Source organism: Empidonax traillii, unplaced genomic scaffold (genome assembly GCF_003031625.1).
Source record: "Empidonax traillii isolate 1590-97213 ecotype Southwest subspecies unplaced genomic scaffold, ASM303162v1 scaffold585:size537962, whole genome shotgun sequence".
In the NCBI taxonomy this organism is placed as follows: domain Eukaryota; kingdom Metazoa; phylum Chordata; class Aves; order Passeriformes; family Tyrannidae; genus Empidonax; species Empidonax traillii.
Genome location: NW_020955778.1, coordinates 40,148 through 57,867, shown reverse-complemented (window position 1 = coordinate 57,867; position 17,720 = coordinate 40,148). Strand labels below are relative to the sequence as shown.

The 17,720-nt window shown below is 40.7% G+C and overlaps 2 protein-coding genes across 4 annotated transcripts in view; one reads left to right on the top strand and one right to left on the bottom strand.

Moving 5' to 3' along the window:
* Positions 1-305: 305 nt before the first annotated feature.
* On the top strand, positions 306-9,291 carry TMEM14A (transmembrane protein 14A). 3 transcript variants are annotated; one of them, XM_027898229.1, is made up of 5 exons: positions 306-406; positions 1,592-1,677; positions 3,361-3,462; positions 7,788-7,875; positions 8,828-9,291. In XM_027898229.1, the coding sequence occupies exons 2-5, from the start codon at positions 1,602-1,604 to the stop codon at positions 8,865-8,867; spliced, it is 306 nt and encodes a 101-aa protein (XP_027754030.1). In that variant the 5' UTR covers positions 306-406; positions 1,592-1,601; the 3' UTR covers positions 8,868-9,291. The 3 variants fall into 3 exon arrangements, with proteins under 3 accessions (XP_027754030.1, XP_027754029.1, XP_027754028.1); XM_027898228.1 differs by lacking the exon at positions 306-406 and adding an exon at positions 651-772; XM_027898227.1 differs by lacking the exon at positions 306-406 and adding an exon at positions 998-1,020.
* Positions 9,292-11,555: 2,264 nt separating this feature from the next.
* LOC114064841 (glutathione S-transferase) overlaps positions 11,556-17,720 on the bottom strand; it is a 10,957-nt gene continuing 4,792 nt past the window's right edge. The window contains exons 4-8 of the mRNA XM_027898226.1: positions 17,137-17,188; positions 16,791-16,923; positions 15,559-15,700; positions 12,632-12,763; positions 11,556-11,888 (exon numbers count right to left, since the gene is read on the bottom strand). Of these exons, the coding sequence (XP_027754027.1) occupies positions 11,766-11,888; positions 12,632-12,763; positions 15,559-15,700; positions 16,791-16,923; positions 17,137-17,188 (582 nt within the window). The 3' untranslated portion in view covers positions 11,556-11,765. The remainder of the gene's footprint in view (positions 11,889-12,631; positions 12,764-15,558; positions 15,701-16,790; positions 16,924-17,136; positions 17,189-17,720) is intronic.

Genomic DNA, 17,720 nt, shown 5'->3' with positions numbered 1-17,720 from the left:
TCCTTGTCTTTCTTATACTAAGGAGCCCAGAACTCCTGATGCAGCTTCATTAGGGCTGCGTAGCGGCCGAGGATCACTTCCCTCGACTTGCTGGCCGCTCTCTTCCCAGTGCACCCGAGGGTACCACTGGCTCTCCCGGCCGCAAGGGCACACTGCCGGCTCATGGACAACTTTTCACCCCCCACTCGTCTCCCCTTGGCCAGGCCCCGCCAAGCGCCACCAGCCTCCGCTCCGCCAGCGGCGCTGCGGGCGGGCCGGGCCGCGGCGCCGCCATAAGGGCGGCAGGGCCTCCCTTCCCCCTCAAGGGACCGAGCCGGGGCCGGGCCGGCCAGACCGGACCGCGCCACACGGTGCCCGCCGGGCGCGGGAGGCGGGGCTGGGGCAGGTCGGAGGGCGGCAGGACGAGGTACGACGGGCGGCGGGGAGAGTGAGCCGCGGTGGGGGCGGCCGGGGGCGAGCGAGGCATCGGCCTGGTCCCGGGGGCTCCACCGCGGAGGACGGGAGAGCGAGGGCGGGGCCGGGCGGGGGGTGGAGGGGCCGCCTGCCAAGGCCCCGAAGGCCGGGCCGTGAGCCTGACCCCTGCCGCGTCAGACCCCGTTCTCGGGGCGCCGTGGCCCCCGAACCCACCTTTTGCCCTGAGGGGGTTACAGCCGGCGGGGAGGGGGCTCTCTGCGAGTTGCTCGCTTTAATATTAAAGGCTTGAAATGAAATGCTGAGTGTGCACTCTTTGCTGCCACCCTTTAACACTGTGGTCAAGGACACACCCGCTCAGGTATAAAGAAAGATGCGCTTAATGAAATGTATGTACCCTTTGTCTGGGGAAGAGGGGGAAAGGTGCGCCCCGGGCTGGTGGGAGAGGCCGTGGCGCTGCGGGGGGGTCGGGCTGCGAGCCCTGCCCAGCACTGCCACTGCTGCCTTCACCCAGCTCAGCAGGGGGAGTAGGGACCGAAATCATGAGAGAAACTTAAATGCTTTATGGAGGACAGAAGCCTAACTTCGGACAGTCATCAAAATGGAAAGGTGAAACAAAAGGGGCATAGACATAGAGAGGATAAAGCTGCTGTATGTGTAGCTTCCCAAACATTCTAAGTTTCTACCTGGAAACTTTGGGTAGACTGTGAAAATTCCTGGGTTTGCGTGGTGTTACAGGATGTCTATGACCTCCTGCTTGAAATGCCCCAGGTGCACTGTGGCTGAAAGGGTACTGAGCTGTGCACTCAGAAGACCTGTCTGTATCCATAGTGTGTGCCCAGATCGACCATGTAGCACAAGTGCAACAAAACCAATGCTTTGGGTAATGTCAAGCTTTTCGTCTCCGTACATTTATTTTTGACTGGGAAAAATGCATGCCGCACACATCCAAAAAAATCCCCTAATGGAAATACCTGGATAGTGGGGTGTTAGGAAGGGCAGCAGTTAATGAAAAGATGGTACAATAGCCAACAGACATACCTTCTGAATGTTTTGACATAGTAGTCAAACACGACTCAGAAGAGCGTGGTATTATTTAGAAAACTTTAAGTTATGATTTCTTTTCTACCAGGAGGAAGGAACTTGATTGCCTTCAGTTGGAATGTGTTTTCTCTTCCAGAGTTGGGACCATGGCTATTGACTGGATTGGTTTTGCATATGCTTCATTGCTGGCTTTTGGAGGTGTTGTAGCATACACTCGTAAAGGTAAATATTGAGGCAACAGGATTTGGAAATGAAGTGTTTGAATTTCCTCTATGCAATGTGAGACATGAAAGTGTTTCTGTAAGTAACACAACTGCACGTTAAATCCATCCTGCGCTGATGTAAATGCACTGAGTCTCATGAGATGTTCTTGGGTCAGCTTAAGTATTTAAGTGGTAACTGATGAGTTTGTTTTCAAACACCCTCGGCAAAGAGGGTCTGTCTTGTTATCTTTGACCTTTGGTGTGTTTTGAGCCTTCTCGTTTTCTGTAACTATTCCTGTGTTGAACACAGTAGATGGTCTTTGAGGAAAGTTTATTTTCTACGGAGACATTCAGGCTTGATTTTGACATTGCCAGACAAACACTGGAAAGGACCCCTTTTACTTGCATACTCTGATTTGGTGGTTAATTCTCTCGTACTGTTAGAATTGTGTCTTTTCACTCTAAGATAACGAGGCTGCTTTTACTATAAAGCGCGTTTCCGGTATTTCAGTGATTTTTGCAATCCCCCGGGTGGCAGCGCCGTGCCCGAGCCCAGCACCCGGCAGAGGTCGCAGCGGTACCGAGGACGGGCAGGCGGGAGCTCCAGGCTGATCCCGTCAGCTCTCCCACGAAGTCCCAGCAGCGCAGCGTTCTCCTTCCCCGCGGCCATTATCCATCCCGATTCTTGTGATTCAAAGTCACTGTTTCCCTTCGTAGCGTGCACATGCTTTGCTGTTAGAGACATGGCTTCACTCTGAAAACACGTGCTGTATTTTTGTATTTACACCCAGCTGCACTCACTAACTGTCCCATTCACCTGTTTTCTTCACTCTTGGTTGGTCAGTGCTTATAACAGACTATTTTTTTATTGGTAATGATTTCCGTCTTCCTCCAAAGTCTTGATTAAAAATATTCAAAATAACAGGATTGGGAACTATGTGACATCTGGGGGTCTGGATTCTTTATTTACAAACATCTTGGGATCAGCTTAATCCAAATAATGCCTGCTGATTCTGTGCTTTTATCATATGGTACCAAGACAAATGTTTGCTCAGAAACCTAAATACGTTACTGAAACTCTGGCATTTATGAACCAGCTTTGTAATAGCACTGAAATAAATGTCATGTTACTTTTAGAAGCTCTATTTTCATCCCCACTGCCATCTAATTGGGTTTTTATTTTTTATTAATTAAATGTGATGTTGGTGATATCATTTTATTGTTCAGGACTGATGTTAGAATAAAAGGCCTTATGATGTTGGACATATGTTGTCCAATTTACTCTTAATATATATTGACACATTTCTACCATTTTTGAGACTCCAAGGTGATGGAAGATGTAGTTAAAATGAACAGACAGTTCAGATAAATTACAAAAATCCTTCTAAAGGTATGTATGATAGAGATAATAGTGAAATTTAGGTTTGTGCTTCAAGGATTATTTTTCCCAAATTGCAAGTATTACTGGATCCTGATCATCTTACTCTAAGTCAGTTGACTTTGCCCCTACTGCCACACAAGAGAATGAGCCAGTTACAGAAGTAATACTCTCTATTCACGCTGGGTGGGCTTGCTGGACTGTGGCAGAATCAGTTCTTTTTTCGAAATACTTGGATAATACTGTGTAGAGAGAGAATTGCTGTATAAAGATTGAGCTCGAAGACATTGTATTGAGAAATAACACTTGAATGGTTTTTTCCAGGTAGCAAAATCTCCTTAGCTGCTGGTCTCACCTTTGGTTCGGTGGCTGGTTATGGAGCTTACTGCATAACATGTGATCCAAGAAATGTGAAGATTTCATTGTGTAAGTTTTTTAGTACAGTAAACAAACAAATAAATCAACAAGCAGTATCCTGAACTGCATGTAAAATTGTCTCTTTAGTAAATTTTGAGTATTGCTTTGGTTTAAATGTTGGGTTTTAAATAGAGTTTGACACTTCAACTTAGCTTGCAAAATTCAAGACTGGAACCATTTGCAAGGTAAGGCAGATCATTTACACAAAGACAGCAAGTGTGTACCACCTGGCAGCACCTCCTTTTATTAGACGGTTACCTAACATTGCACATATTGTGAAATCCAGCTGAGAAACACGGGATGGTACTGCAATCAAATCATTAGCTTTACAGATTAGAAAGTAATTTCAGCAGTAAAGTAGGTGTGGGAAGCAGGCTTGCATAATGTAACGTATCCTCAGCTCCCAGTGAAACAAATACCTTGGCTTAGTGTTCTTCCTTTGCTGGTAAGAAAGACAGAATACAAACTATGCAGTAATTGTCATGTTAGCTAGTTTGCCGTGAAACCCTCATGGAGGCAAGAAACTACAGTCCCTAAAGGAGACATTAACCTTGCACAAGTGATTTGCAATCAGAGCTACTGGGAACTTTTTGCACTCATCGTTTTAGCAAAGGCGGCTTAGGCTGTGGTTTCATATGCAGAAATGCATTTAAAATGCATTTAATCCAAATTGCATGAGTACACTACTGTTTTTCCTGAATTTAGAATTTACAGTATACTGTTTATACTGGCTTCGTTCTTTACACCAATCACAGTTATAAAAATTTTCATTTCAAACAAATGTTGAGTAGCATTATTAGAAATTGTTCCCACCAAGTTCTTTAATAAAAGTGATAATGGTGTATCTGATCTGCTCCTAAATGACCTAAAATTGGATTTCCAGTTTTGCCACCATGACCTTGCCCAGATTAAGTTATCCCACTCTAAAAAAAAAAAAAATTTTTTTGAATGAAGACATAGCCTGAAGTATGTTTAAATTTGTAATCATTCAGTGTGAGATGCTTTTAACTAGCATATGGAATTGTATTTTTATGGTCAATTAAATCACTAATTTAGATACAGAAATTGTGGAAGTGGAGTCTAATTAAAACTTATTCAGTTTTGCCTGTTTCCCAATTCCCTGGTTTTGAAAGGACTAATACAGAATTTCCATTAATGCGCTTGTGGGCATCAGATATACTGAAACAATCAGTGTTCTGCATTTCATGTAGCTGTAGGCATGTGAGGACTTTCTCTCAACTGAAGAAATGTGTATTTCTTGTTTAGCAGAAATTATAGCAATACAGATGAGATAGAGTTCACTACACCTGCGTTAGAAAGTTTTTTTTATGTAGAGTAAAAGGAACAAAGACTTTTTAAAACAGTCTTAGTTTAGAATGTTTACAAAGAGATCATGTTCTAATTGCTTAAAAGTTAAACATATATTTAACCTTGGCTAGGAATGGGTGCCCTCTTCAGTATCCACCTGTTCTGAATCTGACAAAGAAGGTTGTCATTTTGCCTCAAGTGGGTTAGGAAGGGTTTGTACAAAGTACTCTGCCAGGACCAACCATTCAGGCTGCTCTTAATCTCTTCCAGCCTCGTGCATCTCAGTCTTCTGGCTGCTAGATACATAGATACCTGAAATGAATGAAGAACTCAGTAGGAAAACTTCAGAGAGAAGAAAAATTAGACACATTCCCATACCTTAACCCCTTTGGTTACTCTATATGATACTTTCAGAAAGTACGGGCTTTCTGTAATAAATGTGCATTGCTTTTGTAGAAAAACAGAATGCTTTCACTTATGCCTAACCTGCCAAAGTGTGAAAAGCAGCTAGAACACAAACAAAAGATGGAAATTAAGTGCATGGATTAAAGTGAACACTCTGAACTTAGAAACCAGTACAGTAAATTACAATGTGAAATGAAGCAAGTACCCAAACCTTTAAAAGGTTAGTAAATCTAAAAGAAAAACCACCCCTCCAAACCCATAATTATTTGTAGTATTTTCACCTAGGCAAGTCTCCTACAGTAATGTAGGTAATGTTATAGTACAAGGCCTTGAAAATAGGGTTCTTGTAACTTGTCCTACATACAATGAGTATGTAGCATATTGAATACCTCAGGCAAATTCTCTTAGTTGTTTTATAAATTATTATTCCAGGCATTTTCCTATTCCCCCTTACATTAGCTCTATGCTTTTTTGAATACTTCTGTGAAATTTTATGTGTTTGGAGTAGGTGTAGAAAGTCAGGGTTCGGTATGCAAAGAGTGCTGGTATGCAAGTGTGCTATTCACGGTGCAAGTTGATTCTGATCTGAGTATGATTCACTGAATTGAATTTTTTATGATTTATTGAATTTCTTTGACCTATTTAAGGTAAAACAGTGAATGTACAGCATTTCAGAAAATCAGGTCCAAAAGTTGAACATCTTAAAAGGTCAGTGGCACATGTGAAAAGCCAGATACTAGCAAATGGAAAAAAATAACATTACAGAGTGAACCTGCTTTGTAGCTTGTAATAAAGTGTAAAAATACTCAGGCTTCTGGCAAGATACATACTGTGGAATAGTCCAATATTCAGACATTCCTGAGAGGATCAAGGCTATGGGACTAGAAAATAAGAGCAATGGATAATGGAACATAATAGGGGTTTTTTGCAGGGTATCTTTCGTGAATGCACATAGCTGGTAGAATTCTGCAAGATACCTGTAAGTGTTAGAACTTGTTTTATAATGCTGGAGAGAGTTTAAAACTAATTTTTAACACCTGTTAACACAGGACTCTCCACAGGAATAGACAGTGGAGTTTGAAGAGAATTAGCCAGATGGTTTTTTTACTGCTCCATAAAAAGAAGAGATTTGTGTAACTGCCGTTACTTTGGCTGCAAGAGTGAGAAGTCTTGGCTGCCTATGAGAAGTCCTGCCTCTCTGCCCACTTCTAGGAAGCATTTCAGGTGACAGTTCTTTAATGAAGCCAGCTGTCTTTCTAGTTTTATGTATTCTCTGCTTTGCCAGCCGGTCAAAGGAGGTGATTGTCCCACTCTACTCTGCTCTCATGCAGTCTCACCTTTAGTACTGTGTACAGTTTTGGGCACCATAATATTAAAAGACATTAGGCTATTAGAGAGCATCTAAAGGAGAGCAACTAAGATGGTGAAGGGCCTTGAGGTGAAGCCGTATGAGAAGCAGCTGAGGTCACTTGGTTTGTTCATCCTGGAGGAGACTGAGCAGAGACCTCACTGCAGTTACAACTTCCTTGTGAGGGGCTGGCACTGATGTCTTCTCTGTAGTGACCAGTGACAGAACTCAAGGAAACAGCATGAAGCTGAGTTGGGGGAGGTTTAGGTTGGATATCAGGAAAAGGTTCTTTACCCAGAGGGTGGTTGGACACTGGAACAGGCTCCCCAGGGTAGTGGTCACAGCACCAAGCCTGTCTGAGTTCAAGAAGTGTGTGGACAATACTCTCAGGCACATGGTGTGACTCTTGGAGTGTCCTATGCAGGGCCAGTAGTTGGACTCAATGATCCTAATGGGTCCCTTCCAACTCAACATATTCTATGATTCTCTGATTCTCATTTACGTAACACACTACAGCCATAGTTTGAGATGAAATCCCCCTGCCTGATGAGTTCATTGCTGCCTCCATTTTTAGGTAAAACTATTCCAGAAAGAAGATGCAATTTCTTTCATTATGTTTGTTTTCTGCTGCTCGTGCTGCATTTATTCCCTCTTGGGCTGTTCACCTCTTGTCACGGGCATGGATGGTTCCCTTGTAGCAAAAGGATACAAGTGAACTTGTGCTCATGATGAAGGAGATGTTGATAGCCATATTCTCTAGCAAAAATAAGTGGCAAATCTTCCAATCTAGTTTTTAAGGCTCAACAAATAAAGAGCTAATATTCTAAAAATAAAACAGAAAAAAAGTTGACTGCACTAGCTCCTTGAATAGTTAGAGAACAGCTACAGTGACCTGGGGTGGTAGGATTTATGAGACCCTATTCCTGCAATTCAGCATACCTGATACTGTTACTACAAAGATTCTTCCTCCTTTATTTGTATCCCTATGAATGTAGTAACAGGGTGAGTAGAATTCACTGTCTGACAAACTTACTTAGTATCCATGGAATAGGATTAAGCATTCTGTTGTACATAGAAACCTTATTTGTAGCTGAGAGCAATCATAGTGGTGTATTTTGGAAAAGCAAGAATGTTTTTATAGGCCTTATATCTGATCTAATTTTATTAAACTGCAGTTCATAGCAAACAGCACTGACCTTTGATAACTCTCCGTGTTCCTGAAGGGTCCACTGGGAGAAGTGAGAGCATTAATATATTGGATTGTCTTTTACAGTTTCGTCTTTTCTTTTGACCATTATAATGGGAATGAGGTTCAAGAGGTCCAAGAAATTAATGCCAGCTGGACTAGTCGCATGCCTGAGGTAAAAATATATTGAGGATCTTAATGTAAAGATTTCACTGATTTTCAAATAGTTGCCATTTCACACCTGATTCAAAGCAGTATCAGTGGTAGTCACTATCGTTTAGCAACCATACAGCTTAAGTGAAATTAGTTTGGAGGTCACAGTCCTGTTTATAGTGAACAGTTTTTTCATTTCACTAGCCAGGTAGGCTGATAAGAAGTGACTTTTGCAACTCAGAAAGGAGAGGTCTGCAATTAAGTATTAATGCATATCGATAAGGCTCTTAGAAGCACCTGGATAATCCTCAGTGGTTCTGAACACATATGCATATAGTTAGTCCAATTTCACACAACACAGTCATCTTAAAAAAAGGGTCAACACTTTGGTTTAGAAGTGCTGCATTCAAAACTATGGGAAGCACAGCACCATTGAAAACCACAACATTTTTGACCCAACCTAAGGACTTTGGTCAATATTTCTGCAAATTATGATGTTTCTAACTGCTTTATTGCTGCTATTGGGCATTCTGGAAAATGTCATTTTCTGTACCTCTTATTTTGGAATGAAGTTATGGAGTAAGTCATAACCTTTTTTCCCCATTGAGTCTGTAACTCAAAACATTCTTCAGCTGTCTTCTGAAGGAATAATAACTGTTCCTTCATTGTTACCAGATTTATTATAGCACCATTCTGTTTTACTCCAGGATTTTTATACAGGGAGGTAAAGATCAGATGCAAATTGTCAAGATGCAAAATTTAAGAATCAGGACTTTCACCAGAAACCATTATTGTCCACTGTGGATCACTCTTCCAGCCTAGGTGGACTGTGTTTCAATAGACACTTAGTCTGTAGATTTAGACACTTTAAAAGATTGCTTAATAGAGGCTCATGCATGCCCTATTATTTAATGATGACTTTCACTGGTTTTGTTCATGCACAGCCATAATTAAATTTTTTTTTTTTTTTGCAGCCTTTTGATGATTTTGAGGCTTGTTTTTATGCTACTGTAGGAGAATTTAGCAACTCAAGAAATGAGTATGACTGCCATGCCCACCAAACAGACATGCTCTCCATGCTTGAAACAAGTCCGAACACAAGTCTTACATTGCATTTATCTTTTCTGTAAAAGATCTGTACCTGTTACTTGATTGACATGGGCTGATATTTTGCAAGCTTTTTTTAAAAACTAAAACAAATGTTTTGTTGATGTATTTTGATCTCCTTCCGTTTAAGCAGTCTGCTAACTCAAGGAATCTTCTTCTGTAAGTTTGATCTCTTTTAGGGGTGCTGAGCACCCCAGGAAACTTAATTAGTCTTGCACTGTATCTCTGAGAGAAGAATATAAATAAATATATCTTTATGCTAAAAAGGTATCTTGTATTGAAGCATAATTTTGTAGTTTGTGTATTAAATGATCAGTTCTAAATCAAGAAAGTCTCGTGCCTGTACTGTGTTGCACTAGAAAACTCTAACCCTTCCTTTCAAACACACGTTCTTATTCCACTGATTCCAAATCTAAAACCTATATTCAGTGTTCAAATAAAATGTAAAATGTTCAAAACTTCTCAATTTTCTATGCAGAGGAGTGAGACTCTTCAATGAAGAGCCTGGTGATCTGCTTTGTACTCTAGTGGTTTAAAACATATACCATGCTGTAAATTGCCACTGACACAAACCACAGCTGAGGAAGGTTTGCCATGCTGCAGAAAGAGGTTCCAGACTCTCAGTACTCTTGAACAGGTTTGCCGTTCCAGTCTTATACAAGCAAAGGAGACTGTTCAGTTACTAACTATTCAGGTTTGAAGTTGCTTTGTTTTACATACAAAATAAATATTCCTTGGGTCTCAAAGCTTGGCCAACACTGTCTTCTGGTGTACTGGGAGGGCACAGCAAAACCATTAGTAAATTGAGTATGGGTGAGTGCAATATTGAAGACAGGAATTTTGCTTCATTTTTTTCATCAGAGCCTGCTTATGAATGCTATTGTGTATCAGATCTCAGTGCTGCACAAATCCACCAGGGGAATACCAAGCTTATTATTTTTGGCAGGGGCTTAGGTGGTGACAAGATGTTGTGAGCAGCTCAGATGTCTAAGGCATAACTGACAAAAAAAAAGCAGGGGAAAAATCCTTACCAACCCTGAACCACAGCCTGCAGCTCTGGAATCTTTTGCTGACAGATGTTGGTATCAGTCGCCTCCAGGTGTTGCCAGGTTTACAGGTGATTGAGCTGGTATGTTAAGGATTTCAGATTGGGATGACAGCTGCACAAATACAATGTGGTTCATTTCACCATGAAGCAGAACTTGAAGGCATATCAGGCATAGAGCAGCTTTGGTGACATGCAGATCTGGATACTTGCAATGTAGACACAGTGAACGCCTTAAATTAAGCTGCAGTGAAAAGCTAAGGCATCCTAGTGCTGAAACACAGAAGGCAACCTGCAGTTGCTGCTACCCTAGACCCTAAATGCAGTTTAAGATGTTGCATTCTAGAGCATGTCCAGAGTTGATCCTTCTGTGTGTTCTCTGAATTAGCCATGGGGGCAGGGGTCTCAGGCTAGCCTCCAAGTTGCAGTGTCATCCAGAAGCTAGTGCTGGAATTCCTGAGCAGCCAAAATGGGTAGTGTTCTCAGTAAGTCCAGCGTATCCTATGGGACTAAAAGCTCACAGAACACAACAGCAATGTCCTGTGCCAGTCTCTGTGATAGTTCCTAAATCATAGCACGTGTTTGTAACAGAAATAGCTCAATGAAACAGGTACTATTGTGGGCATGGCAAACTATTGCTTCCAGCTAATCACATAACTTAACGTAAAACTCTTCAGAACTCAGCAGTGTCCAGGTGAGTGGGACGCTTGTGGTTTGTACCTCTCAGATGCACATGGCTTTTCTTAGGCACAAGTCAGAAAAGCAGTTAACTTTGCTGTTATTCTGCATTTCCACTCTTTGCTTGCATAATCAGTTTGAGTCCTGCTGAGAAAAACAACTAATTGCAAAGAAGGATAGTTTATGGCACTGTTCCTAAAAGGGACAGTGCTGGTTCCTGTGAAATCAGGGTAAAGAATCTGAAATAGCAGTGAGCGCTTTAAGCACTGTTGAGGTAAAACTCTTTCACTGAAAAGGTAGGCAGCCAGTGCAGTTCTCTTTATAACTACTTGGTAAGTGACTGGAGAAGGTAAAACCTTACCAAAAAAACATTCAAGGGGCATTTGCCTCACTGCCCATCCAGTCAAGCAGCAAAAAGAAGAGCAAGGGAACAGGTATTTTCAAAGGATGAAAACCACAGCAGGCCAATTAAGCACAAGTACTTTGATCTTTCAGTGGAAAAAAAAAGCTGCTAAGAGATTCATAGGGGGATTAAAAAAGTTTCCTACTTTTGCCCAGTAACTTACAAGGATCATGAGTTTTAATTTTATTTTCTTTTAAAAGTTTTTATTTATTTAATTTTTAAACTGCAGCTCTGAAAGTACAGAGACAGCAGTGAAATACAGCAGGGGACAGTGAACTTTGGTCTAGGAGACCACTTAGAGAGCCAACCCAAAAGATTTTGAGGTCTGAATCTAAATGACTTCTCCATTTGTTATTCTCCTGCAATTTATAAAGAGGAAGATGGGGGGTGGGGTAGCTTTCTACAGTACTGTGGAAGCCAAGTGAAACATTTTATCCTACCAGGCATGTACTGTAATTGAACACACACACAAAGTATCAGTATATTTTATTTCATGTAATGCTTAATGAAATACCACTTTCTGCACTCAACAGATCCAAATTAGTCTTTTACTCTAATTTAAAAGTATATTCTGTTTCAACACTGACTATGTGATGCAAGCTTCGGAACACATCTATGCAATTTACACTTACAAGGCACAGCTCTGGTAATATACTATAGTTGTGCTATCTTCAGCAGATTAGATATTGAATATTTTCCTCACAACAGCAACAAACTTCTCATCCGTTGGTGGCTTTCTCTGGCTGCCAGGCTGCAAGAATTTTTTGATTGTTGGAATGTTGCTGATTCTTCCTTTAAAAGCCTGTAAAAAGCAGAAGTAAAGCCAATGAGTGTAATGAAATTAAAACTCCATCCTTTATAGCTTAAAAATCAGGTGACTTTGATTTTTCTTTGTCAGATATACTACTAAACAGAGAAAAGTAGTAGCATTTTCTGATCTGTAATGCTGGTGCTATAAAATTTAGTTTACCTTAGTTTCCCAGATGGGGATGGGAGAAATTAATATTAAAGAGTTAAGATTCATCTAATAAAAAGTGGAAGAAAAAAGCAAAAAAACCACAGCAGATATATTGGCAGGGGGGTGGAGGGGAGGAAAAGAGGTAAGGACAGGAATACCTCAGTGCAAAGTACCACAGGAGACATAAGAAACTTAACTGCTTTTTTTATATGATTTCTTCAAAACGCAATTTTGCTAGCAAAAAGAAAAGCACAGGAACTGTACACACAGCAGGATGAAGGCTTCCCTTCCTGATGCTCATTGCTGTGTTTGAAGACATGAAGGTAGCAGTTAAAGGACCAAACTGGTAGCATTAGTAAGTGAATTCCTGCCAGCTGAGAACAGCTGGGAAAAGTAGAGCTGGAGAAAGGTAAGGCCCCAGCAGGTTTGGGGGCAAGACAGTGCAAGTGAGTTCAGGTTTTGGTATAGAAACAGACCAGAAAACCATCAGTACAGTGGCTCAAAAAACGTAAACATCAAACAACTTTTAACACCAGTCAGTGATATTTCTATGTTACGTTCCATATTGAGATCAGATGATTACTAACCTGTAGCAGAGGAAATGCAGACAGTATATCAGGCTTACATTCTTCTGTCATTAAAATGGCTTCCAGCAGATGGATGTCTGCGCAGCTTAATTTGTTGCCAACAAGATAATCCTGTCCGTGATCTTTTAAGGCCTATAAAATATGAATAAAAAAAAAAAATTCAAAAAGTCATATAGGATGTAACAATTTTATCTAGATATTTCATTACAGATAGGTCTCTACAAAAACACACAGCAGGGAAAAGCCATGCAAGAACATATGAAATTAGAAACTGATATTCTTTATATTAAAAATTAAATCAGAACTCACGTTTCAGCATGTGTGGCCCTATCTCTCATTCTAACCTACCGCACCAAGTAGCTGTATATCAAGTCCAGTACCCCAATGAAGACTTAATCATGCAAAAGAAACAGGACTGAAGTAATTGAAAGAAGTAGGGCAGTTTATGTGTAAGTACACCTTGACTTTTTTAAAGAAAAGGTCAAATGGATTTTCAGGTGTTTCAGCAAAATTTGAGATTACTAATTATAGTTTGAAATACATTCAGAATGAAGGAACACAGCCCTTCATCCTGTAAGGAAGGATTCTTTAGTGGCAAACTGCTGATGGAAGAATCACAACCTGCCAAAGCTACAAACAACTGTAGTAGATAAATTTTGGTGAATGTTGCAGTGCAGTTTCGGAGAAGTTACCAGCTCTGCAGCCTACCTTTTTCCTAAAGACTCTCACTCTCACAGCAGGAGCAAGGGAGGGACATGTGTCTGTGCCTAAGCTACACTAACAGTACACTTAAACAAGTAACAAATGTGTACTAAAAATAACACCTCAGTCTGTGACTTTGGAAGCCAAGTCCCATCTGCCAATTTTACCACAGAGGCAGTAATCCCTGGCAGAGGCAAAGCTAACACCTTCATGTAGTTGTTTCCTACACTGTTCCAACAAGGTCCCACAGCTTTTTTATCAAAACTGTATGGAAACTCCCAAGCAGGGCATCGGAACCAGATTGCCTGCAAGGCTCTATATTGCCTTTAGCTGCTCTATCTGGGTGCTGAGTGTTTAAAGTGAACACTTACAACTAAGGATGTTTCCTGTCAGACTGCAAATCCTGGTAAGCTGAATCAATGGACATCTTAAATAACTGGTACAGGGAGAAAATTATTAACCATTCTAACTAGGTTAAAATCACAGAAGAGTTTTAGTTGTGTCTTTACCATAAGAGAACACGCATTATTTTAAAGACTCCACTCCAGGGAGCATACACGCTAAAACATATCACAGCAGTAGTTTATGCAACCTAGGCACAGGGTTAGTGAATACTGGTGTGTAAATTTCCTTTTTTATTTTTTAGTAACTTGAATACTTATCAGACTTCAAATCTTTGAAAGACTAATGTGTGCAGTCTCTCTCAGCACAGCCCTCCCTTGGTATGGCAGTGGATATATATGAACTCCGATTACAGAAGTGCTGGCTTATGTCATTTACATCGTTATTTTACAGGGCAGCCTCAGTGGGCTTCCCCTGTGCAACTTAAGGCTCTGATAAAGAGGGACATGAAATTGCATGAAGTCCTGTATTTTTCTGAATGGACTTCAGCTGCCTGGTAACCAAGAATTCAAGCTGGAAAACCAGCTCAGCTCTGAAACAACACAGCTTTGTACCCTTGGCACAGACTTCCAAAGAGACCACTATGCTCTGGAAAAGCGCTGTGAGAAAGTCTGTACAGTACAACCATACAATGCACAAAAGGTAAAGATACAAACCGAAGTAGACTCATGAGATGAGGATCAAACAGAAAAATGTTAACACAGAAAAAAAATATTAAAATATAAAATATCCTTAGAGGAAAAACGAAAAAACAGAACAAACAGTAAGATGGTAAAAATGGCAATGTTCCAGGGAGAAGCAAAGAACAACCCATCCCCTCCTGACCAGCTCTTCCCTAGCCAAGACTCTTCATGTGCTCCATGGGGTTGGCAAGCATACCAATACCTTCCCTCACAGCTCATTAGAGACTAACTTCAGTGCATAATTGCTTTATGCTTTTTGAGCTAGATACATCCTGTTCGCAGAGCCTCTTTGTGCCCACTTCAGGATGCCCAAAGAGCAATTCAGAGAAAGACAGTCATAGTCTCACAGCACAGTACATTTAAGCATCGGATTTAGAAAGGTCATGGATTTAGATCCTTAACTGTAAAGGACAATTATATTTAACTTTGAACAACAAGAATAAAAAGGAAACCTTATCACTCTACAACCCCCTGAAAGGATGTTGTAGTGAGGTGGGGGATCAGCCTGTTTTTCCAGGTAACAAGTGACAGGACAAAAGAAAATGAATGCAGGTTGTGCCATGGGAGGTTTATATTAGATAGATTTTAGGAAATTTTTTTGATGCAAAGGTTTGTAAAGCCTTGGAACAGACTGCTAAGGAAGTGGTAGACTCACCATCCCTGGAAGTGTTCAAGAAACATGTGAATATGGCACTTGAGGACATGGTTTAATGGTGAACGTGGTGGTGGTGCTGGGTTGATGGCTGGACTTGATGACTGTAAAGGTCTTTGCCAACTTTAGGGATTCTATGATAACCTAATACACTTTCAGGCAATAAGTTCTGAAGGCTGGCACAAGTATTTAAATGGCGTGTTTATGTAAAATGCTAAGAAGTCATCATCCACTAAGCTAGCTTTAAAAAAAAGGATCTGTTCTTTGAGGAGTCTTAAAGACGACAGCAAAGAGAGTACTGAAACTAGAAAAATATTATTTTGTGGCTCTTTTTTCACATTGCTTAATACTGGCTCCATCATACATTTCCAGAGTTGTACTGTAACTTGCTTTCTGAAAAGTATGTGTGAGGAGAAGGAAGTGGGCTGGGAGGGGTAACCTGTACCCCGCTTTATGTCTTTGTGAACTACTGGTGATTTATCACTTACCTTTTCATAGACAGGAAAGTACCTGGTTGTAGCTCGTTCAATGATTAAGGCAAGATTCTTTTCTTTCGTATCAGCTGGTTGAAAAGGGAGAACCATGATCATTCCCATCAGGTCTGTAGTTCCCTCCACATACATATCAATCCTGAAACAAATATTTTTGTTTCACATTTATCATTAGAACATTCCATTTGGGTTTTTTTGCCTGAAATACAATGCTGAAGTGATCACTGAGTAAAATATTTATTAGTGAATGCAACTTAAGACACTGGTTTTTTTTCTTGTTCTTCCACTTTGAAAAAAAACCTTGCAGTTTTTTTCAATGCACATATTTTATAAGCAGGCTCACAGTGTCTGCAATAAGCAAGCTATAAATAAAAGGCTGCAACTTATGAATTTAAAGTGGAGTTCATGCTGTTTTCCATTGATAATGTATTCATTTATGCAGTGGGAGAAAAGACCACGTATGCAAACCACACTAGGAAAGAAAAATAATTTTGAGGTCTCATTGTGAAAGGATGCCAGCTACCAATTGCCAGTCCATAATAATCCCCACAATCTCTGGAGCTGCAAAATAAAAGCCTCTATAGTAAGTGACAGTCTGTTAGGTTAAGGACTTAACCAAACTTTTGCATGGGGTTTTTTTTCGTAGGTTTGTTTCATTATTCAAGAAAAAGTAAATCAGGATTTTTTTTTTCTTTTGTATTAACCCTTTAGGTATGAGAATGGAAAGTAGCCAGTGTTACAAAAGCTTACATAGTAAAGTAATATTAGGAAAATATTGGTTTAACTTTTGGTAGTATTCAGCCACTGAACATATAATTTTTTAAACCAGCTGTGAAAGACTCTTTACCTGTTGAAGAAAGGAAATTAGAATACTTAACGACACTTCATTTTTTACAGGCAGCTGTAATGTTTTTCTTCTGTTTTCCCATGTAAAGACAAAAAAGGCATACTTAGCCTTTATTATTGTATTAGTCTACCCCAGGAACTTAGTGCAGTTCTTGTCTGTGAAATCAAATGAGTCTGAAGGTGGCCCTAATGTTCTCAGAATGTTGACAGTTAATAATTGATCAGTCACGAAGTCCAGTCACTCAATCCATGGGCCTGAGGAGCCAAAGCCCTGGCAGATGTATATGCATCTTACATGCAGATATTTCACAGCAACATTTTTTTGGTAAACACTAAAAATCATGGAACAGTGTTAGTGAGCATAGTGTGCACTGCTACCCTACCAGGCTCTCTCCTTCAAGTCCTTTCCATAGAGGTTGTACTTTGCTGCTATGTAGCTGAGGATGGCTCTGGTCTGCACCATCTTCATCCCATCGATCTCCACCATGGGCACTTGCTGAAACAGCAAGACTCCATCTAGGGAAGAAAAAGCAAACCACTACACTGAAACTAAGGAAGAAACCTGGTAACAGATCAATACATTCTTAAATCTTAGGGATGAATGAATCCATAAGGAAGCAGCTCTTCTTTACAGGTCACATCATATTGGAGGTCTTACAAAAATATCAGCTGTTGTTCTTTTATTATGTTAGTGTGAATTTATGTTTAGGGTACAGTTTACAGACTCACCATTGCGTAATTTTTCTAGGTCTTCTTTCGTTTCTATGAATTGTTCCTCAAACTGAAAAGCATCAATAGAAAACAACACTGTGTCACTCCAAAGGCAATAGAGAAGTGGAAGGAAGTCTGGACATCAGACTCCACCTCTCCACACCATTCTCTACACTTCTCTCTTTGTGTTGACCCTGTTGAGGAATACATTCAGTGCAGGTAGCTGGGTGAGCAGCTGCAGTGTGATCTGCAGGGTGAGCTCTGGGTGGCAGAACTGGAGGCAAGAGACCATGAACTGCTGCCAACCCTTTGCATAACAAAGGGCACAGGGACCTGTGGCACCAGCCAGCTGAGACACAGCAAGAGCAGATGACACTAGGCTTTTGAACACTTAGACTGTATAAAAAACATGGGTTTCCTTCGTTCGGGGTCCCTCTTTGAAGGTACCAGTTCAAGCTTTTATTCTGTTGTTGCACCATGATTAAATTATTTTTAAGAACTTCTGGAGTGGCTCCTGGATGGCCAGACAGGAAAGTTTCCTCAACAGATCCCCTACTCCTATTCTTCATCTCTGCTCCAGCAAATAACCAAGGACTATAATG